General features: G+C 36.2%; 1 protein-coding gene across 2 annotated transcripts in view; it reads right to left on the bottom strand.

The window, feature by feature from the left end:
* Positions 1-10,027: 10,027 nt before the first annotated feature.
* The window catches only part of SMURF1 (SMAD specific E3 ubiquitin protein ligase 1), a 109,184-nt gene continuing 96,882 nt past the window's right edge, over positions 10,028-22,329 (bottom strand). The window contains exons 15-18 of one of the 2 annotated variants that reach the window (XM_051999874.1): positions 22,119-22,239; positions 18,268-18,469; positions 15,540-15,615; positions 10,028-13,572 (exon numbers count right to left, since the gene is read on the bottom strand). In XM_051999874.1, coding sequence (XP_051855834.1) covers positions 13,473-13,572; positions 15,540-15,615; positions 18,268-18,469; positions 22,119-22,239 — 499 coding nt within the window. In that variant the 3' untranslated portion in view covers positions 10,028-13,472. Of the gene's footprint in view, positions 13,573-15,539; positions 15,625-18,267; positions 18,470-22,118; positions 22,240-22,329 lie in introns of both variants that reach the window. The other variant, XM_051999865.1, reaches the window with a different exon arrangement.

Below are 22,329 nucleotides of genomic sequence, written 5' to 3'. Positions count from 1 at the left end.
TCCTTCATGAAGTCACTTCCCACTGGCCTCGTATTCAGTACTCTTTCATTCCTCTGAATTTCTTTGAACTTAGAAACTTAGAACTGAAAATCACTTGGGTACTTGGAACAGTCTTTATGTGTCTCTCTCTCCCATACATATACATACACATCTTGTCTTCCCAACTAAAGTATAAGCTACCTGGAGTGCAGGTACATCATTAAGACTGTGTGTGTGTGTGTGTGTGTGTGTGTGTGTGTTTTACATATCTTTTTATTTTTCAAAATATATATATGCAAAGATATTTTTCAACATTTACTCTTACAAAACATTATGTTCCAAATTTTTCTTCCTCCATTCCTACTCCCCTCCTCTCTTAGGCAGCAACTAATCCAATATAAGCTAAACATGTGCAATTCTTCTGAACATATTTCCACATTTATCATGCTGCACAAGAAAAATCCGATCAAAAAAGGGAAAAAAATGAGAATTAAAAAAAACAAAAAACAAGCAAGCAAACAACAAAAAAGTGAAAATACTATGTTGTGATCTACACTGAGTCCCATAGTCTTCCCTCTGGATGCAGATGACACTCTCTCCATCACAAGTCTATTGGAATTGGTTTGAATCATCATTTTAATGATAATAATGAGGGTGATGATTTTATATGGTGGTGTCCCAAAAGTCTCAATGCAGAGACTGGTATGACAACTCATATAATGCTTTAAAATCTGATAACTGCTTTACATACATAGTTTCAAAACCCTGGAAGGGAAGTACTCTAAATATTATCATTTTACAGATAGGGAAACAGAAGTTCAAAGATATGAAATGACTGGGTCAAAAGCAAGTAAGTCCCTACTATGTTCCAGGAACTGTTCAGTGCTAAAGATACAAAAAAAGGCAAAAGACAATCCCTATTCTCAAGGAATTTGTAATCTCATGGGGGAAACTAGATGACAACAAATATATACAAAGTAAGCTATATGCAGGATAAATAGGAAATAATTAATAGAGTGAAGGCACTGGAATTAGGGGAAGGCTTCCATTAAAAGATGAGATTTTAGTTGGGATTTAAAGGAAACTATGGAGCTGAGAGAGACATTTCAGGTCTAGGAAACAGAAAGAAGGTCCAGAACCAAAAGATGGAGTGTCTTGTTCTTAGAAAAGTCAGGAAATGTCACAGGAGACAATAGGAAGCTACTGGAATTTACTAACTGGGGTGACATGATCAAAGCTGTGTTTTAGGAAAATCACTTTAGTGAGTGAATTGAAAATGGATTGAAATGGGGAAAGACGAGGTGAGGATGGTCTACACTAACTAGATTGATGGTAATGTCAAAAGTGAAAAGAGGGTATATTTGAGAGATGTTGAGAGATGTATTTGAGAGAGGCCTTTGGCAACAGCTTAGATATGGGGACAAGAGATACTAAGAAGTACTATAAGATAGTAAGAATTCCTAGGTTGTGAGTTTGAGGCAACCAGATGGTGTTGCCCCTATAGAAATAAGTGCTGGAGGGAGAGAAATTTTTAGGAGATAGGAATGAGAAATGAGTTGTTTTGGACACATTGGGTTGTGAGAAAATCACTTTATAAATCTTGAAATGCTTTATAAAATGTAATTTACCTCCAAAACTATAGAAATAAAAACATAAACTCTGATCCTCTTGGAATTAGAGTTACTATTGGCTAATGGTTAGGTTTAATCAATTCTCTTCCTTTGGACACTCAAAATGCTTAAAGACAATTCTATCCTTTATTTTTCTCACTTTTAATCATCATAAGCCCCATTTTCAGTCTCTATTACTAAGATATTCTATTTTTTGAGTGCTTAATTTGGAGGTACGATCACAGTGCAAACAGCATATGGTTAGTGATTTTCATCATTATAGTAATTAGTTACTGTGTTCATTTTAATTACTACTGCCTGCATCTATGTTCCTACATGAAAACTAGAAATATCAAGTTCTCTCTTGTGAAAAGCTCCTGAATATGGTTCCCATGTCTAGTTTTTTTCTGCTGCTAACGGTCCATGTAGAATTGCAGTAATATTGACAAACATTCTGTCTTTTGGGGTTGATGCAGGTAACCATTACTACATACCTCAGAGACAACTAAAGCACAAGCCACCTTCATAAGGACATCTGGCAAAGCATTAATTTAGCCTTGCAGATAAGTACTATAAGTCACTAGCCCACAAGAAAAACTTGATGTTATACTTTCCTTCCAGACTGCAAATGTGATAGTCAACTAATAAAAACCCAACTTTTGAATTGCCAAATTAATGTTTACCCATGACAACCGCGAGGGCATTGTTGTTGTTTGGTTTCTTTATGACTCTGTGAACCATACTTGGGTTTTTTTAGGAAAGTTATTGGAGTAATTTGCCATTTCTTTCTCCAGTGGATTAAGGCAAACAGAGGTAAAGTAATTCGCCTAGGGTAACAAAGCTATGTGTCTGAGATTGGATTTGAGCTCAGGTTTTTCTGACTCCAGGTCAAGTGCTCAGTATCCACTGAGTCACTTAGCAGCCTCTTGAGGGAATTAGCATATCATAAAATTGTTCCAGGTGTGCCATTCAGGAAAATAAATATTGACTTGGAAGATAATTTAATTTCCTTTGCTGTGCATCAGTTTAGTACCTATGATAACAATGGAAAGTGATGGACTTAGCATCAGAAGACCTATGTTTCAATTCTGGCCTTGTCAGTTATTTGTGTGACTCTAGGTAAGATGATTTTCCAGGTTTCCTCCAGCTCTAAATATACGTATGATCCTATGTTTCTAAGGTCTAGAGGACTGCAATATATCAGAAAGAGAGTTGTTGTTTGTCCTTCATTCTCAAAGAAGGCCATGACATCAGGGAGGTGATGCCATGATGTGCAAATGAATTGGATTTAAGAGAGGGCTGATGCTTTAAAAAAGTACATATACATTTTCATTTCCCAAGAATAGTCTCCCAAATAGAATCTTCTCCTGTAAAAGTACATTTTTAAAACGTTTTCTCCATTACTTTCTTTCTTCCTCTCCCGTTTTAATAGTATTTTATTTTTCCAATTACATGTATAGTTTTCAACATTCGTTTTTGTAAGATTTTGAGCTCCAAATTTTCCCTTCTTTTTTCTGTCTCCCCTAGACAGAATGCAGTTTGATGTAGGTTACACATATATTATCAAACAAATTATATTTAGGCAAGAACAAAAAACAATAAAAAATCGGACACATTGATTGTATCTGACTGCATGCTTTATTTTGCACCTGCAGCCAACCACTTCTTGACTAATAAGTATGAGTCATTTTTCATCACTATTATTTAGTCATTCTTAGTCCTGTCCAACTACTCATGACTTCTTTTTCTTGACAAAGATACTGGAATGGTTTGCCATTTTCTTCTCCAGCTTGTTTTATAGATTAAAGAAACTGAGGAAAATAGGATTAAGTGATTTGCCCAGGATCACAGAGTTAATAAGCATAGCACAAAGTTTAGTGCATAGTTGTTGTTGATCTTCGCTTATTTTTCCTGGGTGAGATAATTGGGGTTAAGTGACTTGCCCAGGGTCACCCAGCTAATGTCACATGCTCTATCCACTGTGCCACCTAGATGCTCCTTCTTTGTTTTGAAGAGGACCATTGATCTCAAGAGCTGATGTCCTGACTTGTATATGAATTGGAATTGGATTTAAGTAACGCAGAGGTGCCCAGGGTCAGCCTGACTGTTCTCTCTTCCAGAGTTACTGAAGTCCAGTAGTAAGATAAAAGTCAAAATGTTTGGTGATGGCCCAGGATACACTGAACGACGTGGATGTCTTCAATGTCTGGCCATGTCTTGAGCACTCCACAGTACTGCTCCTCCATGGCAGTGGGACAAATTGTTCTCATCTGCCCCTTCCGTTGAGGAGTCTTCACATGATTAAGAGAGATATCCCCTTAACTCACCAGTGGGTTTGAGCCCTCTTGGTCACCCTCCACCCTAAACCTGTTGGTTCAGCTTATCTACTGAGAGGCTTTCCTGGAGGGTGCCCACTATGTGTGCTACAACTTCTTGGATAGGTGAGGTTTGGGCAACAGGTGAACACCAAAGGTAGGTGAGCAGCCCTGAAAAGAGCTCAGCAGCCCACATCAGAGGTACTAGTCTTCCCTGAACACCCCACAAACCCTCTGGTGCTACTAGATGCTTAAAAAATGTCTACTTCCTTTCTTTTATGCTGACATGATGTCTTTATTAATTCTTCTCCTCAATATAGAAGCCTTGATAAGATGCTAGCCATGCCTTTTTCTGTACCCACACAGGACACTGAAAGGCATCCCCCCGAAGTCATGATTAGTCATAGTGATCAGTTCTGTTATCTTTCAGCGTTGCTGTTTTTAAAAATTACTGTTTATCTTGATCTTCCTTTGCTATGCTTCAGTTCAATTTCTATGACACAGACTGCCTCAGCCTAAGTTTTATTTTTTTTTAAATTTTTAATTTATGAAATAAAACAAGCATTTCCATAACACAGTATAGTTTAAGAGATAATTATACATGAAATTACAAATATATTATGTATTATTTGCTATTCTTTTAAAAGTTATAATAAAGTTAACATGTAAATTTTTTTTCTTTCTTGTTATCTTGTCCTCCCCCTGCCATTGAGGGGGTTAGCAGGAGACACAAATATGTACATATGTAGAATCATTCTATACATCTATTTATCAGTTCTTTCTCTGGATGCTGATAGTATCTTCCTTCACATGTCCTTTGTAGGTAATTTGGGCATTTAAATAGTCAGAATGGCTTATTCATACTGTTATCAGATAAATATTCCCTTGATTCTGTTCATTTCACTATTTTTATGTAAGTCTGTCCAAGATTTTCTAACATTATCAAGTTCATCATTTCTTATTGCATAGTAGTAATCACAATCATATATTTAGTCTAAAGTTTCTATGAATTCCTATATATTCCTAGTTTCTTATGGACCAATAACATTCTATTACATTCAGTTGTCACAATATGTTCAGCCAGTTCCTCAGTTAAGGGCACCCATTTAATTTCCGATCCTTTGCTACAACAAAAAATGCTGACACATATATTTATATATATGATATTTCTTTCTATCTTGAATGCTGGAGTTAGATATTTAGTACTGATTATCATCAAATCAAAGAGTTCCTATAGTGTAGAGACTCTTATGATGTAAATCCAAGTGCTTTAGAATGATTCCCAGTTCCACAAATAATACATTAGTGTTCCTATCTCCTCATTCTCACCCACTGTGCCAAAATGCTAACATTTACAAATTACAATTTTTGTCTTTCATTATTTTGTAAATCAGAAGGATGTGAAATAAAACCTTGAGGTTGTTTTAATTTGTTTCTCTTATTAGGAATATTCTTTCATGTGATTATTGATGATTAGTATTTCTTCTTTTAAAGCAATCTTTTATATTCTTGGACTATTTCTTTATAGTGTATTTGTATCTAGGATATTGGACTGGATCTGTGATTTCATCAGCAGAGTGGATTCTGGGGAAAGAAATTCTCTCTGCCAATGAAGATCAGCAACTGTTTTGCAATTTATAGTTTGAAAGAATTGCTTGGGGACATTTAATAATTAAGTGACAATTTATCATTTAGCTAGTAAGACTACCAGGTAATGGTTCTGGATTACAGGTTTTCTTGATACTGAGGCCAGTTTTTTATAATATCTTTGCCATGCTGACTTTCCTATAACTTGGTTATCAACTGGAGCTTTATTGGTGATTTTGCTGGCAGTATTCCCCCCTCCCCCATTTATCATATTTATTCTAACTACAATAATTTTTTTTGTGCAAAACCTTTTTAATTTTATGTAACCAACTTCTTTATCTCCTGCGATCAACTTTTTTAGCCCCTACCCCTTTTTGGTTAATAATATTCTTAGTATCCTTTCGTTTTCCTCTACTTATAAAACATATATGACATTTCAAATTTAGGTTTTAAATCCATTCCTAACTTCTTGTGATTATGTTGTAAGTTGTTAGTGTAAACTTGATTTTGCCTAAATGTTTGCCAATTTTGTTATAAATTTCTGTTAAATAGAAACTTTATTCTTTAATCTAGTGGTTTGTATTCTTGGATTTACTAAACACTAAGATATTGTGTTTGCTTATGGAGCTTGATCACTTAATTTATTTCATAAATTAACCTTTTGGTTTTTTAACCAGCACAAAGATTTGATGATTACTACTTAAAATTTAGTCTCAGATATTACAATGCTGGAAACTCTTCATTTCTACCTTTTTTCCCCCCTCCCCATTTTCCCCTTGATTCTCTTTCTTTTTTATTGGCCAGTCTGTGCCCATGGCCTTCTGCAGATGGAGGAGCAGCCACTATTCCTTCACCTAGACAGAAAAGAAGAGCAAATGAAAATTAAAGAAGTATGACCTTGGTTCTTATCTGGTAACATCTCTTCAAGATTACAAATGTTATAATTCATATTACCATAATGATTAACCCTAAATTAGCGAACTAGTAAATTGTTACCACCTGTTTCTTTCCCTTTCCCTGCATTCCTCCAACACCAGACACACAAGAGCAAAGTATTCCCAACCTCACTTCTTGTTGTCTCATCCACATCCTGTTCCACCTTACCCCACACCCATGTCCCTCTCAGTGTCTTATTGTGTTGTCTGGAATTCCTGCTGAGCAACCTTTTTTTTTTTTTTTTTTCTGGATCTCTTTATCCCACACTCCTTCCATTTTATTTGTTTTCATTACATTCTATGATACTGCAAACCTAGCCAATCTCTCTAGCACTGGCTATACTTTTACCCATGAACCATTCCCACTTGTCATGGGTCTTGTAGGGAGAACTGGAAGACTCTTTGCTCAACAGTATTCCTTCCCATCTTTCTTTTTGCCACCATCACTCAACAATCTACCCTCCTTTGAATTTTCTTGTAAAATATTCCAATCTATAGAAATAATGGTAGCAACTGGATATTGACCCCCAGGTCATTCTCCTACAATTATCATATGAGATATTTGTCAAGTGCTTAGCACAGAGCCTGGCATTTAGTAGACAAATACTTGTTCCTTTCTTCCTTTCTCAAGGTGTTCAGGACCTAGCTCATCATCTTTATCTCCACCCAAATGCCTTGTCCTTACATTAGGACTCTTCCAGAGCCTTGTTAATGCTTTTCTCAAACTCCTAAATCTCCCAATTCTTAACAATTCCCAAATCTCATGATTTACTTCTTCATTCCACTTTGGCCCCACAGAAGATGAGCACATCATATATCAATCACTATTATTAACATGTGTTCCTGTCCTTAAAAGACAAAACCCCAAACACCCCTGAACAGTATCAACTCTTTCTGACTCTGACCTATCATTTTCTGTCTCACATCTCCTAAAAAACAGTTTTTGACTTTTTCATAACATCTCTATCTCCTCTGTACCTAACTTTGTTCCCTTCCCTATAGTTAACTGATTAAACTTTATGCTGCCATCTCCTTTTGAGTCGCTCACTTTGGTAGATTGTCTTTCATCTTTTGCAAAGTCCCAACCACCATATTTGTCTCTTGCTCATGTTTTCCTACTCATATACTAGGCATTCACTGCAGCAAGGCAATCCTTTTATCTCTTTGTTTTACAGCCAATCTCATTCCCTGCTAAAGTTCTTCCTAACCTTCCATTTTCTACTCACACCTCTTGCTTTTCTCTTTTTTTCAGCTGAAGACATCTCTTTAACAAGGATTGAGGCCATTTGACATAAGTTTACTCTTCTTCCCTTTTATTCATTTCAATTATGTCTTAAGGTCACATACTATTTCTTCCTTCTTTCCCCAGGGTAGGCACTTAGCTATAGATTCTAATTACTGTTTTTCTTCTCCTTGGCACTTGTGCAGGGCAAGGAGCTCATGTGTGTATGTGGTTTTTTCATGAGGAATTCCTTATAGTATATTTTCATTCATCTCTTCTTTGTCGATCTTCTGTTTCCTATGTTGTAATTTACTGTTCTTTTAAGTGGTTTTAGAGGAAGCTGAATAGAACACTTTTTAACAGTTGCTCTATTGTGTTCCTTGCTACACGATCTTTCTCTAATTCATCTTTCATACACCTGCATCCTTGACAGATTTATCTTCCTAATACTGAGGTCTGATTATGGTTTAAGATCTTAAGATTTCCTTGTTTTTCATAAAATACTACCCTTAACCTGATATTCTAGACCTTTCACCACTCCAATCTTCCTAGAAAGGAAGTGCTAGAATAAAAGATGACACAGAAAGAAACATGGTAATCTACTAAAATGGTCCTCTTGACTTAACATTGAGGAGCTAGAAAGCCTCACTTTACAGCCCCTGGAAACTGAACATTTGCTGCCTCCTTATCTGATCTCTATGCATTTGGATGTCTTTCCCCAATCCTGTAATGGATTTATCCTTGGTCTCCAAAAATCTTGTTTGTCAAAGCCTACCTGACTTTAACACAAGAAAAGCTCTAAATCTCTTTTGTAGCATTGTCTCATTTAGCAGTCTGTGAAGTCTATGTATTTTAGAATGTTTTTAAAATATATACAAATTTTTAAAAAAGGAACCCTCCCTCCAGGTGTGATTCTTCCCCTCCCAGAATCTCTCATATTTTGACTTCCATGCACTTACTCATTTGTTTTGTCTCAATCTTCCTACTACAATGGAAGCTTCGCAAGGGCAAGGAATTTGAAGTTATTAATTTTATATTCCCAGGATCTAGCAAAGGACCATGAACAAAGTAAGTACTTATGTGTTTGGTGAATTCCCATAACTATGACAGCAAAGTAAAAGTTCTTAATCTAAAATAGGCAAAGCTTCCAGAAAAGTGACTGAGGAACTAAAATCAACTACAGCTGATTAGTTCTCTAGTAAAAGGTTGGGGGAATATCATCTGCATAGTGGTCATTACTTGTTTAGTGGCCCAATGGTGATTAAGATACAGGAAGAAAACAAAAAGGTTCCAATAGTTCCAGTGAACTATATTATTTACCACTGGCAAACTCCATGTCACACACAACTTGACTGGGGCAGGATTCAGTGGGTAGCACAAAGAGGAATCAAGTAAGGGAATATAGGCATCTCAAAGTAAAAGAGGGGGTCATGCATTTTCCCTCCAAACTCTTTATATGATTATGAGCCCTTGAAGTAGGCATAGTAGGTATAACCCTCATTTTACAAATAAGAAAACAGATGGAGGAGTTTCACAACTAATTAGTAAGAGATCCTAGACTAATGTCTAGGTCTTTTGATTTGAGGGTAGTGATGATTTCAATAGATCCTCACTCAAAGCTTAGTTCTACTAGTGCTATTTTCTTATATATCACAATTAAGTCTGCATACAAAATAATACATGTTATAGGATATAGGTATATTTAAGTTTCAAAGTCCCTTTATCCACAGGAGATTGAAGGGGAGGAAAGCACTTAAATGTCAATGTTAACTCGAGAGGACCGTTTTAGTAGATCACCATGTTTCTTTCAGTGTCATCTTTTATTCCACCTTCAGATTTATGTCTCCTTTCCTTACATTGTGACAATTTTCACAGAATCAAATACTTCCTGAGCTAGGAAAAAACTTTAGAAGGGATTGAAGGGAATAAACATTTATTTATATAGCACCCGCAATGCTAGGCACCATGCAATGCACTGTTACAATGATCCCGGGAGGCATTATGTCATAGTTGAGGGAACTGAGGTGAACAGAAGTTAAATGACCTGCTGAAAATCACACAGCTAAGATATGTCTGAGGCTGGATTTAAATTCAGATCTTCGAGACTCCAGGCCCAATGCTCTTATCTGCTGAGCTGCCAGATGACACTCCTTTTATTGATAGGAAACTGAGAGCCAGATAAATTAAGTGACTTATCCAAAGTTGCCTAAGTTAGTGACAGAGCTGAGCCCAGAATGCTCTCATCACCCAGTCCAGTGGTCTATCTTCTACTGTACTACATTATTCCCTCTTTGGTACCGACTGGCTTCCTTCCCTGCTAGTGTTTAAAGAAACAGATTTTTAATTTACACGCCAAAAACAACAATTGCCAAAAAAATGTAAAGTTGTGAGTTTATTGCATATGTAACAAAAATGAACATGACCTCCTGGGTCCAGCCTACTATACAATCACTGTTTATTTTCCAGCTGGTTCCATAACCACATTAAATAGAACTAGTATTTCTTTAAATACTTTTGATTTAGACATAAAATGAAACATTAGTGTACAACTTTCACAAAATAAATCAGCAATAAAAACAGTGGGAAGAATAACAAGGATAGCAGCAATACTTAAAAACAAGACATTACAAAATAAATTAAAAAAATACATTATAAAGTGGTTGAGGAACAAAAATAAACAAATTAAAAAAATGTATACTGTGTCTCTGGGAGGCTGTGTGGAGCAGCAGGGACTTGGGCACTGGCTCCAAAAGGTGAGGGTGATGATGGTTTCTCTACAGAAAGGACTTTACTTGAAATCTCATGGATTTCATGACCACCTCAACCTGAATTCAGACCATACTGCTAAATAAGCAAGCTTACACTTTCACCATCAGAACTGATAATTTCTGCTTTTCAGAAATCAACGGGTATTGGTTCACTTTCAACCCAAACATGAAGAGTCAGCCCCCTTTACTCTTCCCTATTTTAAACAGAAGCAGAATGGTGGTTTTCCTACATCCCTGAGTGTATAGTGTAGGCTGATGACAGTTTGTGAAGGCAAGCCTGGAAAGTTGTACCCCTGGAGTAAAAGGACATTGGAGGGAGTGGGTGGAGTTTGTCCTGCATCATAGAGGGGAAAGGCAAACAAGATCATGCTTCAAGATGATTTCACAAGTGCCCCTCTCTCTTCTAAATGGATCCGTGGGAAAGACATAAGGAATGCTTACAGTTTACTTGCCACATTTTATTCTTTGGGAAGGTTCAGCAAAGACTGAGCCATTTTCCATGTTCAAGGTTCTTGAAGTGCAGTGTTATTTGTGATGATGGGACTGTCTGGAAGGAGACAACTGGAGCTTTGAAAAAATCTGCTCATTTCAGGCAATATGACACTCCAACAACCTTGGACACAAGTCTCCCAAGGCTGGGGCTGGCCAATCTGACTGTGTAGTCAATATCTTGATGCAGAAACAAAAGAAGAGAGAGAACACCCTTCCACATATATTTTGGAAGCTTTCTGATTTGCCTTGTACATGCTGACTACTCAGGCCTTCCTGAACATTCTTTAAAAGTTATTAGACTGGTTACATAATTTTAATAGGGTGGTTCTCTCTACTCATTGTTGCTGACACAGAGGAGGTAGTTTTAAAGGCTGTCAAATCAAACAACAAGTTTAAAAGCCTTTCAAAACATCTGCCTTTAGTTTCTGAACTAATACAGATTCTGGGTAATGGTTGGGAAATAATGGAAAATGTATCATATAATTTTTGTGGTTGCCACAAATCCCTTGGATAAAATCTTTTATCTTCAATTTTCAAAAAAGAAGAATCATAACAAAAACTTTCATGTGATTATTTGGACAGAACTTCCAGGAGGCAACCAGAAGTAGTCATGCTTAATGGGACCAAAAGCCAAAACCAATTAGACTACAATTCCGAAAAACAAGATTTTTAAAAATTCAAGAACCTAAGAGAATTCCAAAGGCCAGAAATTTGGAATAGTTTATCAAATCTTCTTATTACAGTAATTTGAAGCAGTATCTTTTCTAATTCTGAAGAATCTTGATGGTCCAAAAGTGCCACTAAAGTCCTAGAATCTGTCAGAAGGGAGCAACTATCCAAATCCTGCTGAAGTAATTCTTGTCAAATTGTGCACACTAAATTTTCAAAAGAGATTATGCTTTCATATCAGAGTTCTTTCCATTCTACATTAATTCACAATATGCTCAAAGAGAAAGTCAACAGAAAAAATATATCAGGATTTGGAAGAACAGACTGCTTATCAGAGTTTATGAACTGTTGCATAGCAGTTTAAAGCTACTGGTCATATCAACACCATTTTATTTTTAAAGGAAAAAAAAAGATAAAATAAAATATCCCAGAAGGTGTTTTCTAATTCATATTAGAGCTACATTTGAATCACAAAGCTTTAATCCATATGCTGAACAGCTGCTAAATGTCTTGCTAATGAATTAAATTGGACTTGCCAAAATAAAATAAAATAAAAATACCCTAAACAATCAAATTTGTTGTTTTTTTACTGAAATTTTAACTTTCTGAAATCATGCCATTTTGGTTAAAATACTGTTTGATCTTTTGTGCAAATTGGAAAAACTGCTAATGACTTACAGCCTGAACTTGCACCGTTCCTCCTCTTTTTGGGAAGTCATCTTGGCAAGTGAACCAAGTTTCAACTTTAACATAAGCTTAAAACACTGGGAGAACAGACAGATATAGCATTGTGAAATCACCTCCCCTCAGACAGCTTTGGATCTTTGCTATAATTTTTATATCATATTGACATAATCACTGTGGTTATCTCCTTTTCCCACTCCCTTCCAAGCTGCTTTTCAAAAGGCCAATGACTTTTAAGAACAGAATTTTGTTCCACAGTTTAGTTTTTAGCAATTTCCTCAAAAAAAAAAAATCTGTTACAATTTCAAGTCATACAATGGTTGCTCTTTCAGGTAAAATGGTGGCATGGAAATCACAGATTGGGGATTGATTGGTTAGGTTGGATACGTGGTCTGTTCCTCATACAGGCTCCACTAGGTGGTGTTTTTACTGGAAAAACATTTGAAACTGGACAGACAGAAGGGACAAGGCCCTCTTTAGAAGAAAAAAAATTGTTCCCATGTGCAAAAAGTTTTAATAAGTACCCCCAAAGGAACTCCTCCGAGCCTTTCAGAAAAAGCTGCCTGGAATCCTTTGTCCTTCCCAAGGTGAACCACTCTTCTTACCTAGAGCTTCTGGCTACGGCAGAGTTTCAGATGTTTCTGCCATTCAATATGCATATACTATGCAGTTTATTTTCTGTTAGAAATTAATTGGTTATCCTTTCATAACGGCCTGCTACGGTGTGCAATTTGGAATTTCAGCTCTGGTAAGATATCCTGCAGCTACTGAACTCAAAGGGGACCTCAAGGGGACTTTGAGACAGAACAGCTGATTACATCTACCAGCTGCAAGTCCTCAGTTAAACCAAGCTCCATTACCTAACTGTAGGTTGATGCTCCTATAAAAGACCACAGGTCACTGACCCTATCACAATATGTGTTACATGTCTAGCAGAATATCCTGTGTAACCAAAGCCAAATGTTGAACTTGGCTGTATTTTATTGGATGGGTGATGGAAGGGGGGAGAAGGTATTGTAATAAAGGAGGAAAATATGGGTAGGAGCCACCGATAAAAGTCCCTCCCCCCCAAAAAGGAGGGAAGACAACCCTTTCCCCAGGGCTGTCTAGTATTCCAATGCCTCAGCCAGCCTAGCAGGAGGCCCACAGAAAGCTTCTAAGCTTTTCATCACGGGTCCATGAGCTCATATCCATTTCCTTTGGTCTCCTCTTCACTCCACTGCAAACCCACATGTCTCTTCCACAGCCGTCAGCAGCTTCTCATAAAGCTTCTCATAAGACTCATAAGGCGGAATGTCAATCCGATTAAAGCTAGGCCAACCAAATAGAAGGATATTGGATTAGCACAGGTAGATACTAGGTGTTGAGGATATATTTAAAAGAACAGAGAGGACCTTCTCTCACTGCCCACTTAATTGTGGGAGTGAAACAAGGAATAATAATCATGTTTCTCCATGAGGATGGGAAAGGAGTCAAGGAGTGTTTTCAACTCCCTAAAAAAGTCAGACTGTTTCCAGTATAAGAATTTTCTGACTACCACACAGCAATAAATAAACAAATAAATAAATGCAAAGCCTTTAAAATGGAATACAATTGAACTAATCAATTATACTGTTATGACAAAACTCTCAACCTTGTGTTTCTTTAGTAGTAATTTAAAAAACCCCCAACAACAACAACAAAAACTCAGGACACTGTTCATGTTCTTATTCCAGTTTGACTGGCAAAACATGTCATTACCACATCACTACATGACTACATGACTCCACTCCTCCAGAAACTTGGGTATGGGATCATAAAGACAAAGGAAGAGAAATTTACTGCCAAAACAGAAATTAATTTGTGTGAAGGGAGTAAAGAAAAAGAACACAAATCTTTGAGAAGATTAAATGAGCAACTAGATGGTCTATGTGGACCTCTCCCATTTTCACTTCAAAAGAAAAGACTTACAAGGATATAGAAAATTGTGACCTAGATGATTTTTAGTGGTCAACAAATATCAATAAATTTCTATTAAGGAAAAAAGATAAGATAAATGGTACAATGGATCCCAATTATAACTAGGGTATTTTTGGATGTCTTAGAACTCATTTTATTTTAAACACTAAAATATTAAATAAAACCTGTGATATGTTTTTTCAAAAAGTAAATTTACAAAGTTCATTGAAAACTGAATAACAAGAGCAACTAGGTGATGCAGTGGTTAGAGTACCAGCCCTGGAGTCAGGAGGACCTGAGTTCAAATCTGGCCTCAGACACAACATTCCCCCTAGCCCCCCCCCCCCCCCCCAAAAAAAAACAGGTAAAATCAAAATATCAAAATATTTTTAAAAAATCAAAAAAAATCATCAAAATGAGTATTTTGCTCAATGAAAGTGGCAGCAAAACAAAGTGAACAATCTATAATTTGGTTACAGATAATTGCTCTCCTATAAATGAAAGTCTTCCTACAAAGTTTTTGCTATGATCTAATTTTTGGATGCAAAAAGAATATTCCCATTGCAGAAACTCAATGCCAACATAAAGTTTATGAATAGTTAAACCAACAAAACCTATCAAAACGGTAGGCAAAGTTTTGGGAACAGAGAGCACCAGGGATGCTAAGTCAAGTGGAAGTTTTTGTTCAGTGTCTTAAAAAACACAGGATAATCTTAATTTTTTTTTTTTTTTTTTTTGCTGAGGTAACTGGGGTTAAATGACTTGCCCAGAGTCACACAGTTAGATGTGACTTAACACTTAGAAGTGTTAAGTGTCTGAGATCAGATTTGAACTCAGGTTTTGCTGACTTCAGGGCTTATGCTCATTCCACTGTACCACCTAACTGCCCCAATAATCTTAATTTTCCAAAAGCCTTTGTATAGTGGACACAATGCCATTATTGGACTTATCCTCAAATTCCTTTTTTGTTTGTTTGTTTTTGCTGAGTCAATTGGGTTTAAGTGACTTGCCCAGGGTCACACAGCTAGGAAGTGTTAAGTGTCTGAGATTAGATATGAACTCAGGTCCTCATGACTTCAGGGCTGCTGCTCTATCCACTGCGCCACCTAGTCGCCCCCTCCAATTCTTTTATACACATTTAACATGTTATTTCCCAGTTTCAAAGAAGACATAGTTGACTATGAAGATGAGATATGTCACCAAACAAACACCAAGTATTACAGAAAGAAGAATTGTTATTTTCACTCTACTATTCTTTAAGAGTGAATGCTTACTAATTTTCAGGAGATACTTAAGACTCTACAAATCAATTTTTCTTACATGCACATCTTTGCTCTTACCAGGTGTGGGCCTTAGGAAGGTTGTCTGTATTTGCATCTATCAAGTGGATGGTAAATAGCCTGGGTCCTGCAGCGCCTGTAGAACCTTACACACCAACATTCTAGTTAATGTACTTTAGAGACAAATTTAAGACATTTCTCAATCCCATGGCTATTAAAGGCCTAGACCCTTAGGGCCCTAAGGCCAGGGAACACTACAGACAACTCTCTATGTGTGTTCCTTCAAAAATAAACAGTCTGATAGAAAGGGTATACATATTATACAAATAATATGATTATCAGGTCACTTTAAACTTGGAGCAAACACAAGGGATAGAAATTTTAGAAAATTATCTTAAGAGAGGTGAGCCAATTGAGTACCTATTCAAAGGTTCAGAATGAAACTTGAAGTACTCAGATTAAAATCTCATTGAGTACCAAAGTTATGATTTCCTTCAAAATTCATTCTTCCCCATTCCCTTTTTAAAATATAAAAATGAGAATCCAAAGGACAAGAAAACAAGTTGAGAAAACTCCCCAACTACCTCCCTTCTTTATGATTGTAGTATTCAGAATGGTTCAAATTCCATTAATTTTTCAGGAATATTGAAGCTCTTGTTATAAGAATGCATTTGAAACATAAAACTAATGCATTTTAGAGATGGAAGGAAACTTACTTATCATTTAGTGTGTTACTTTTGTTTAATATAAGAGAAATCTAAGTCCCAGAGAGGGTAAATCTCCTGCCCGAGATCATATAATTAGAGAGACTACAATTCAGGCCTCCTGATTCCTAGCTTGGTGTTTCTTCTCAAAAGGTCAGAGCCTTTTGGGAACTTAGTAGCAGGAGACATGGGACTGTAAGTACAGGCATGCTCTCAAAGCATGCAGAAACAGGCAATAGGGTAATTTAAACATTATGTTTTCTTTCTAAATAATTATTTTTGCTCATCACTGGTAAAAGCCATAACACATTACTGTTATACATTTCTTCTCTTTCTCTTCTGGTCTGCATGTGTTCCAAAGTGTCCCTGGGAGACCATTTTGTTGGTCATCTGGAGGTCATTGATGAACTGAAAGCCTACCAAAATCAGTTCTCTAAAAAGTTCCCTGTTCATTTCTGCATGTGCTGGCTTTGTTCAAAGAAGCAAGTTTTTTTCCAATGAATTACTTTATACTTGGATCAAGTGGTTTTGATTTCTTGACATGTTCTTCCTCAAGTTGATAAACATTACCATCAATTTTGGCAGATTTAACATGGCCTGGACTGCTAGTATGTGAGGTTAGCATAAAGAACTGTGATCATGGGAAAAGCTTTTTTTTTTTTTTTTTTTTTTTTAAAGAAAAAAGGGTAAATACACAAAGTTAGTGAGATTAAATCTGTCTTCTTTGCCACAATCATATGCAAACAAATCATCTAGGAAATTGGTCTTGTCTTTCTCTGGCTCCTGGTACATGTATATCTAATACGTGTGACTGTCTAGATATGAGGATTAAGGAAGACAGAAAGAGCAAAGATGATTCTCTGGTTAAAAGCATAGATGGAGTATGATAATGTCATCAACAGAAAAAACAGGAAAGTTTTGGGGGAAATTCCATATTGGTTATATTACATGTTTATAGGATATTGAGGAAGAGATGTCTATTAGAAAGTTAGAAATACAGGATTGAATCAGGAAAAAAAATGAAGGTGGGATATATAAATTTGGGAGTTTTCTATAAAGAAGCTGTAGTACAGTTAAGTGAGGCATCTTAGATCAATGTTGGAGCTTGATTAAGATGAATGATTTGCTTTTTGAGAAGGTTTTACTAGTTGCCTAAGATGAGGCTCTGTAATACATTAGTGTGTAGGTAGGTAGGTAATAATAAATCAATAATTACATGTTGTTATGACTACTGATAAAGGTACAATTTATATACAATTTATATTCATTAATTTCCTCTCCTTTACTACTAATGACATTTCCACTTGTACCTTAAACATTAGGAAAATGTATTCCAAAAGTGTCACTTACAATTTTGAAACCTTTTCTGATTAACTCAATTGCACTTAAAGAGATATCACTGACCTTAAAGCTTATATAAACTTAAAGAACAAGTCCAGTAAGCCAATAAGAAAGGATCTTTTTTTTTTTTTTAAAAGGATTTTTGATCCCTCTCATCATGAATTTTTGAGTAACAATTTGATTATAAAATACAGGTGCGGACTTCCTCTGAAAACAGGATAAACCATGTGCCAAATGGCATAATGAATAGAACAACAGAATAGGAATCAGTAGACAAGTTCTCATTGCTGTGAAACAACTTTGAGGCATAACATCTCTGTTACCTTGTGCAAAAATGTTGGACTAAATGATTTCTAAGGTCCCTTCTACCTCTAATGTTATAGAAATCTATATGGAAACCAAGGAATGGACTTCACCTCTGAAACTTTCACAGTCTACATGCCTTTGTAGTTCTATCACCAGGAATAGTCTCCCTTCTTGATTTGATGGGAATATTCCTCCATTTGGTCACCATTCTGATCTGACAGCTGAATGCTTTGTACACATCAAGTACTAAATAGACAGCAGGTAACAGTCTAGTACATAGTAGTATTAGCCATTTATTAATAGCAAAACCTATATTAAGTTGAAAAAAGATAGTTCATAAAATAAATACAGATTCCAGCCCTTCATGTCACTGACTTAAAGAAAAAGTGACTGAACTGATAAATGACTCATCTGACCCCAGCCCACACATCAGTCACCTTGCAAAGCCTTGAAGCCTTGGAGAGGAACTCGTGTTGAACCAGTCACAAATTGCAACAACCTGGCTCTTCTTTCTTCGTCAAAAGTCTCTACTGCCTGCCAGAACCACTTTACGATATTGCTATCTGCCATGCAGTGCTTGAGACGGGTATTTGACTTCCAATCATTCAGGTCTATTTTATCCAGGCCTCCTATTATGAGCTGTAAAGGTATTAAAAGGAGAATTACTTTAAAGACCAAAAGTAAACTGATGTGTTGTAGCTAAGAGATACCCAGAGAAATGAACTTTATCCCCAAATGAAATGCTCTAGCCAAGAATTTTGCTCCCAAATGCCAGTTCCTCCATGAAGCATCCTGATTCTCACTGCTGCCCAGATCTCATATCACATCATTTTGTTCTGTGCCTTTCTAATACCATACAATTATCTACATAAGGACTATAAGCTTCGTGAGACAGCAATTATGTCTGATCTATACCTTGTACCAACTCAGAGCTTGCATGTCATAAAGACTTAGCAAATGCAGAATTACAATGACCAGTCATGACTCTGGAAGACTGATGATAAAGTCGGTTTCTGTATGTGCACAATGAGATGTATATTTTCAAGCAAAAAATCATTTTGCCTCATTCTGTTGTTGTCATGTCCAATTCTTCATAACCCCATTTGTGATTTTCTTGGCAAAATTACCAGAGTGGTTTGCCATTTCTATCTCTAGTTCATTTTATAGATGAGGAAACTGAAGCAAATAGGGTGAAATGATTTGACCAGGGTCATAAAGTTAGTAAGTGACTAAGATTTGGACTCAGGTCTTCCCAAGTCTAGGTGTGGTGATCAATCCTCAAAGCCATCTAGCTCCCTTGACTATACTTGTAACAAAGGAAGGGTCTTATTTTTGGTAGAGGGGTGTTTGTGTGTGTGTGCGTGCATGTGTGTACCCATACATTGTAAGAAGGGATGGAAGGAAAGATGGACATTTTTAAAATACAGAAAAAAGAAATTCAAAGGGGTCACAAACATAACAATATTATTATTACTGTATTACATTTAATACATACTTTAAAATGCTATATTCAATAGATTAGCTGTTTCATGTATAAGTCCTTTCCTATCAGCATATGAAAATAATCATATTTGTTGAAGTTAATCAAATTTATAAAAGAAATATTTTTTAAAATGTGGAACTGAAAATAAATGGTCAAAATAAATACAAAATGAACTGATTTAAACAGCAAAAAGGCTACAAATAAATTCTGTACCTATCACACATCACCATAATCCATCTATTTTGGAAAGGTTAATTTTAGTGAAATGGAAATATGCTCTAGGCCCAGTATGCTATAAGAGTGAGCACAGCTGACCTGAAATCACCATATAACTAAATATGGCACTGGGAAAAGGAAAATAGAGTGAGTTTGAAATGCTTATAGAAGATCAAGGTAGAAATGGTCAGAATACTGAAGAATGGGAAGAGGAGCTCAGTATAACAGAGGATAAGGAGTGAAAAGAAAAACACAGATGGACTTCAAGGAAGAAGTAAAGGAAAATGGAAAAGATATGGAAATTATTATCACAAATGAGGAAAGGGAACAAGTTACTGACTTGCACACTTTAAAGTCTTCTCAATAGAAATGTTATTATTAAAAAGTATTATTACTACAAATCAGCAAAATTCATTGCATTACATGAATTGTAAAGTATATTCATTATTAATAATTAGTAAGGGCTTGTGGATACTGAATTATTCCCAGTGAGAAACCAAAGAGAGACACGCTTGCATATATTCTGTATTTTTATCATAGAGAATGTTTTTCTGAAGAGACCTTAAGGTGGGAGTTGGAGCTTCTGAAAGAATAAGGAATAAAAATGCAACAATAAACAAAAATTAGCATTCCAAATTCTGCAAGTTGTCAGAGGAAATTGGGCAATACCAGATAGCAGGATGTACTTAAAGAGTGTCTACTGGCCATAGTAGAAGAAAACATTTTTTTGGAGGGAAGAGAGAATGTCACCTGCTAACTTGCTGCTTTGAAGTTTCTTCCTTCTTAAGAACTTGCCTCTATCTATGATCCATACCCAAGGAATACCAGACAGTTTTACCAAGAAACAATGTAGTAGTGTACTGGAGACACAAAGACTCAGTGGGAAATAATATATATGTAAGGAAGAAAACTGATTGTGTTTATGTAGCAATTATAGTGAAATAGTAAATGTGGCCTACATGATGCAATTGGGATATTGGCCAAAAAAAAAAAAGCTGTTGAAAGAATGAGGTGGGGTTCAAGAAAATTAAATCTTACTCCTTAATATATATAGAAAAGTTTGCTCATTTATTATTATTTCACCATAGTTATGGCTCAAGATACTACAAAATGCCTCGTTTTCTTGAAGCAAAAAAGACTTAAGGGTAACTGTTTAATGCCACCCAAATATTTCTTTTCTTTTTTCCTGAGGCAATTGGGGTTATGTGACTTGCCAGGGTCACACAGCTAGGAAGTGTTATGTGTCTGAGGTCACATTTGAACTCAGGTCCTCTTGACTTCAGGCTGGTGCTCTATCCACTGCATCACCTGGCTGCCCCCACCCAAATATTTCTAATGTAAAAGCCACTACTCCATTTTCACATTTTATGGTTTAAAGTGCAGTGAAAGAATTTGGTAAGGAAGAAAATGGTTTTTTTGACTATGAGAGTAACCGTAATCCTATAAAGAGAAAAGGTCTTAAGATTTTTCAATGCTACAGGTCTTTATAATTAAAACAAATGAATTACTTAAAATTATTTGGACAGATTGTTGGCCTAAATTCACTGCCTTCATTCATGGCTGATCTTGTATCATCTGCATAGATTTCACCATCCATACCCTCCTTTGGTTCCTGTAGCAGTGGTATATGACATCACTGTCACAATTTTAAAAGGAAAACCCAAAAGGAGCATAGTTGTTATACTTATTTGATTCAATCAAAACAAAGAAGATAACAATTCTGAGGTATCATCTCACATCTCTCAGATTGGCTAAGATGACAGGAAAAAATGATAACTATTGGAGGGGATGTGGGAAAACTGGGACACTGATGCATTATTGGTGGAGTAGTGAAATATACAACCATTCTGGAGAGCAATTTGGAACTATACCCAGAGGGCTATTACACTGTGCATAACTTTTGACCCAGCAGTGTCTCTACTGGGCTTATATCCCAAAGAGATCTTAAAGGAGGGAAAGGGACCCACATGTGTAAAAATGTTTGTGGCAGCCCTCTTTGTAGTGGCAAGGAACTGGAAACTGAATGGATGCCCATCAATTGGAGAATGGCTGAACAAATTGTGTTATATGACGGTAATGGAATATTATTATTGTTCTATAAAAAATGATGAACAAGCTGATTTTAGAAAAGCCTGGAAAGATTTACATGAACTGATGTTCATGTGAACAAATGAAACAAGCAGAACCAGGAATACACTGTACACAAAAATAGCAAGAATGTGCGATGATCAACTACGAAAGATTTGGTTCTTCTCAGAAGTTCAGTGTTCCAAAACAATCCCAATAGACTTTGGACGGAAAATGCCATTTGCACCCAGAAAAAGAACTAAGAAAACTGGACGTTTTCAACACATGTCACGTTCACTTCTTTTTTTTCCTCTCTCCCATGGTTTTCCCCATTTGCTCTGATTTTTCTTTCCCAACATAATTCACATAAAGCAATGTATATTAAAAACAAATACATTCACTAGAAAACAAAACAAAATGAAAAACAAAGCACAAAGAAGATAATGAAATGCCAACCTAGTTCCATGGGCTCTTTAATGTCAAGACTTGGCTCATTACTCTGACTAGAGATAATGTACATACCTCAAGCTCCTTCTGATCAAAAGGTTTTAGTAAGTGTTGAGGGATGAGTTCATTAAATCCTTTTTGAAGTGCTAGGAACTGAGCTTCGATTCCTCTCATAAACCTCCAATTTACATACAACCTGAAACAGAAGCAGTACAAAACAGTATAGGAAGGAATGATTTTTCCCCTCCTCTATTGACAGTTAAAGAAATCTTGACATGTCATGTCT

Source organism: Antechinus flavipes, chromosome 1 (genome assembly GCF_016432865.1).
Source record: "Antechinus flavipes isolate AdamAnt ecotype Samford, QLD, Australia chromosome 1, AdamAnt_v2, whole genome shotgun sequence".
NCBI classification, from domain to species: Eukaryota; Metazoa; Chordata; class Mammalia; order Dasyuromorphia; family Dasyuridae; genus Antechinus; species Antechinus flavipes.
The sequence above is the reverse complement of the archived record's forward strand: the minus strand, read 5'-3'. Positions and strand labels throughout refer to the sequence as shown.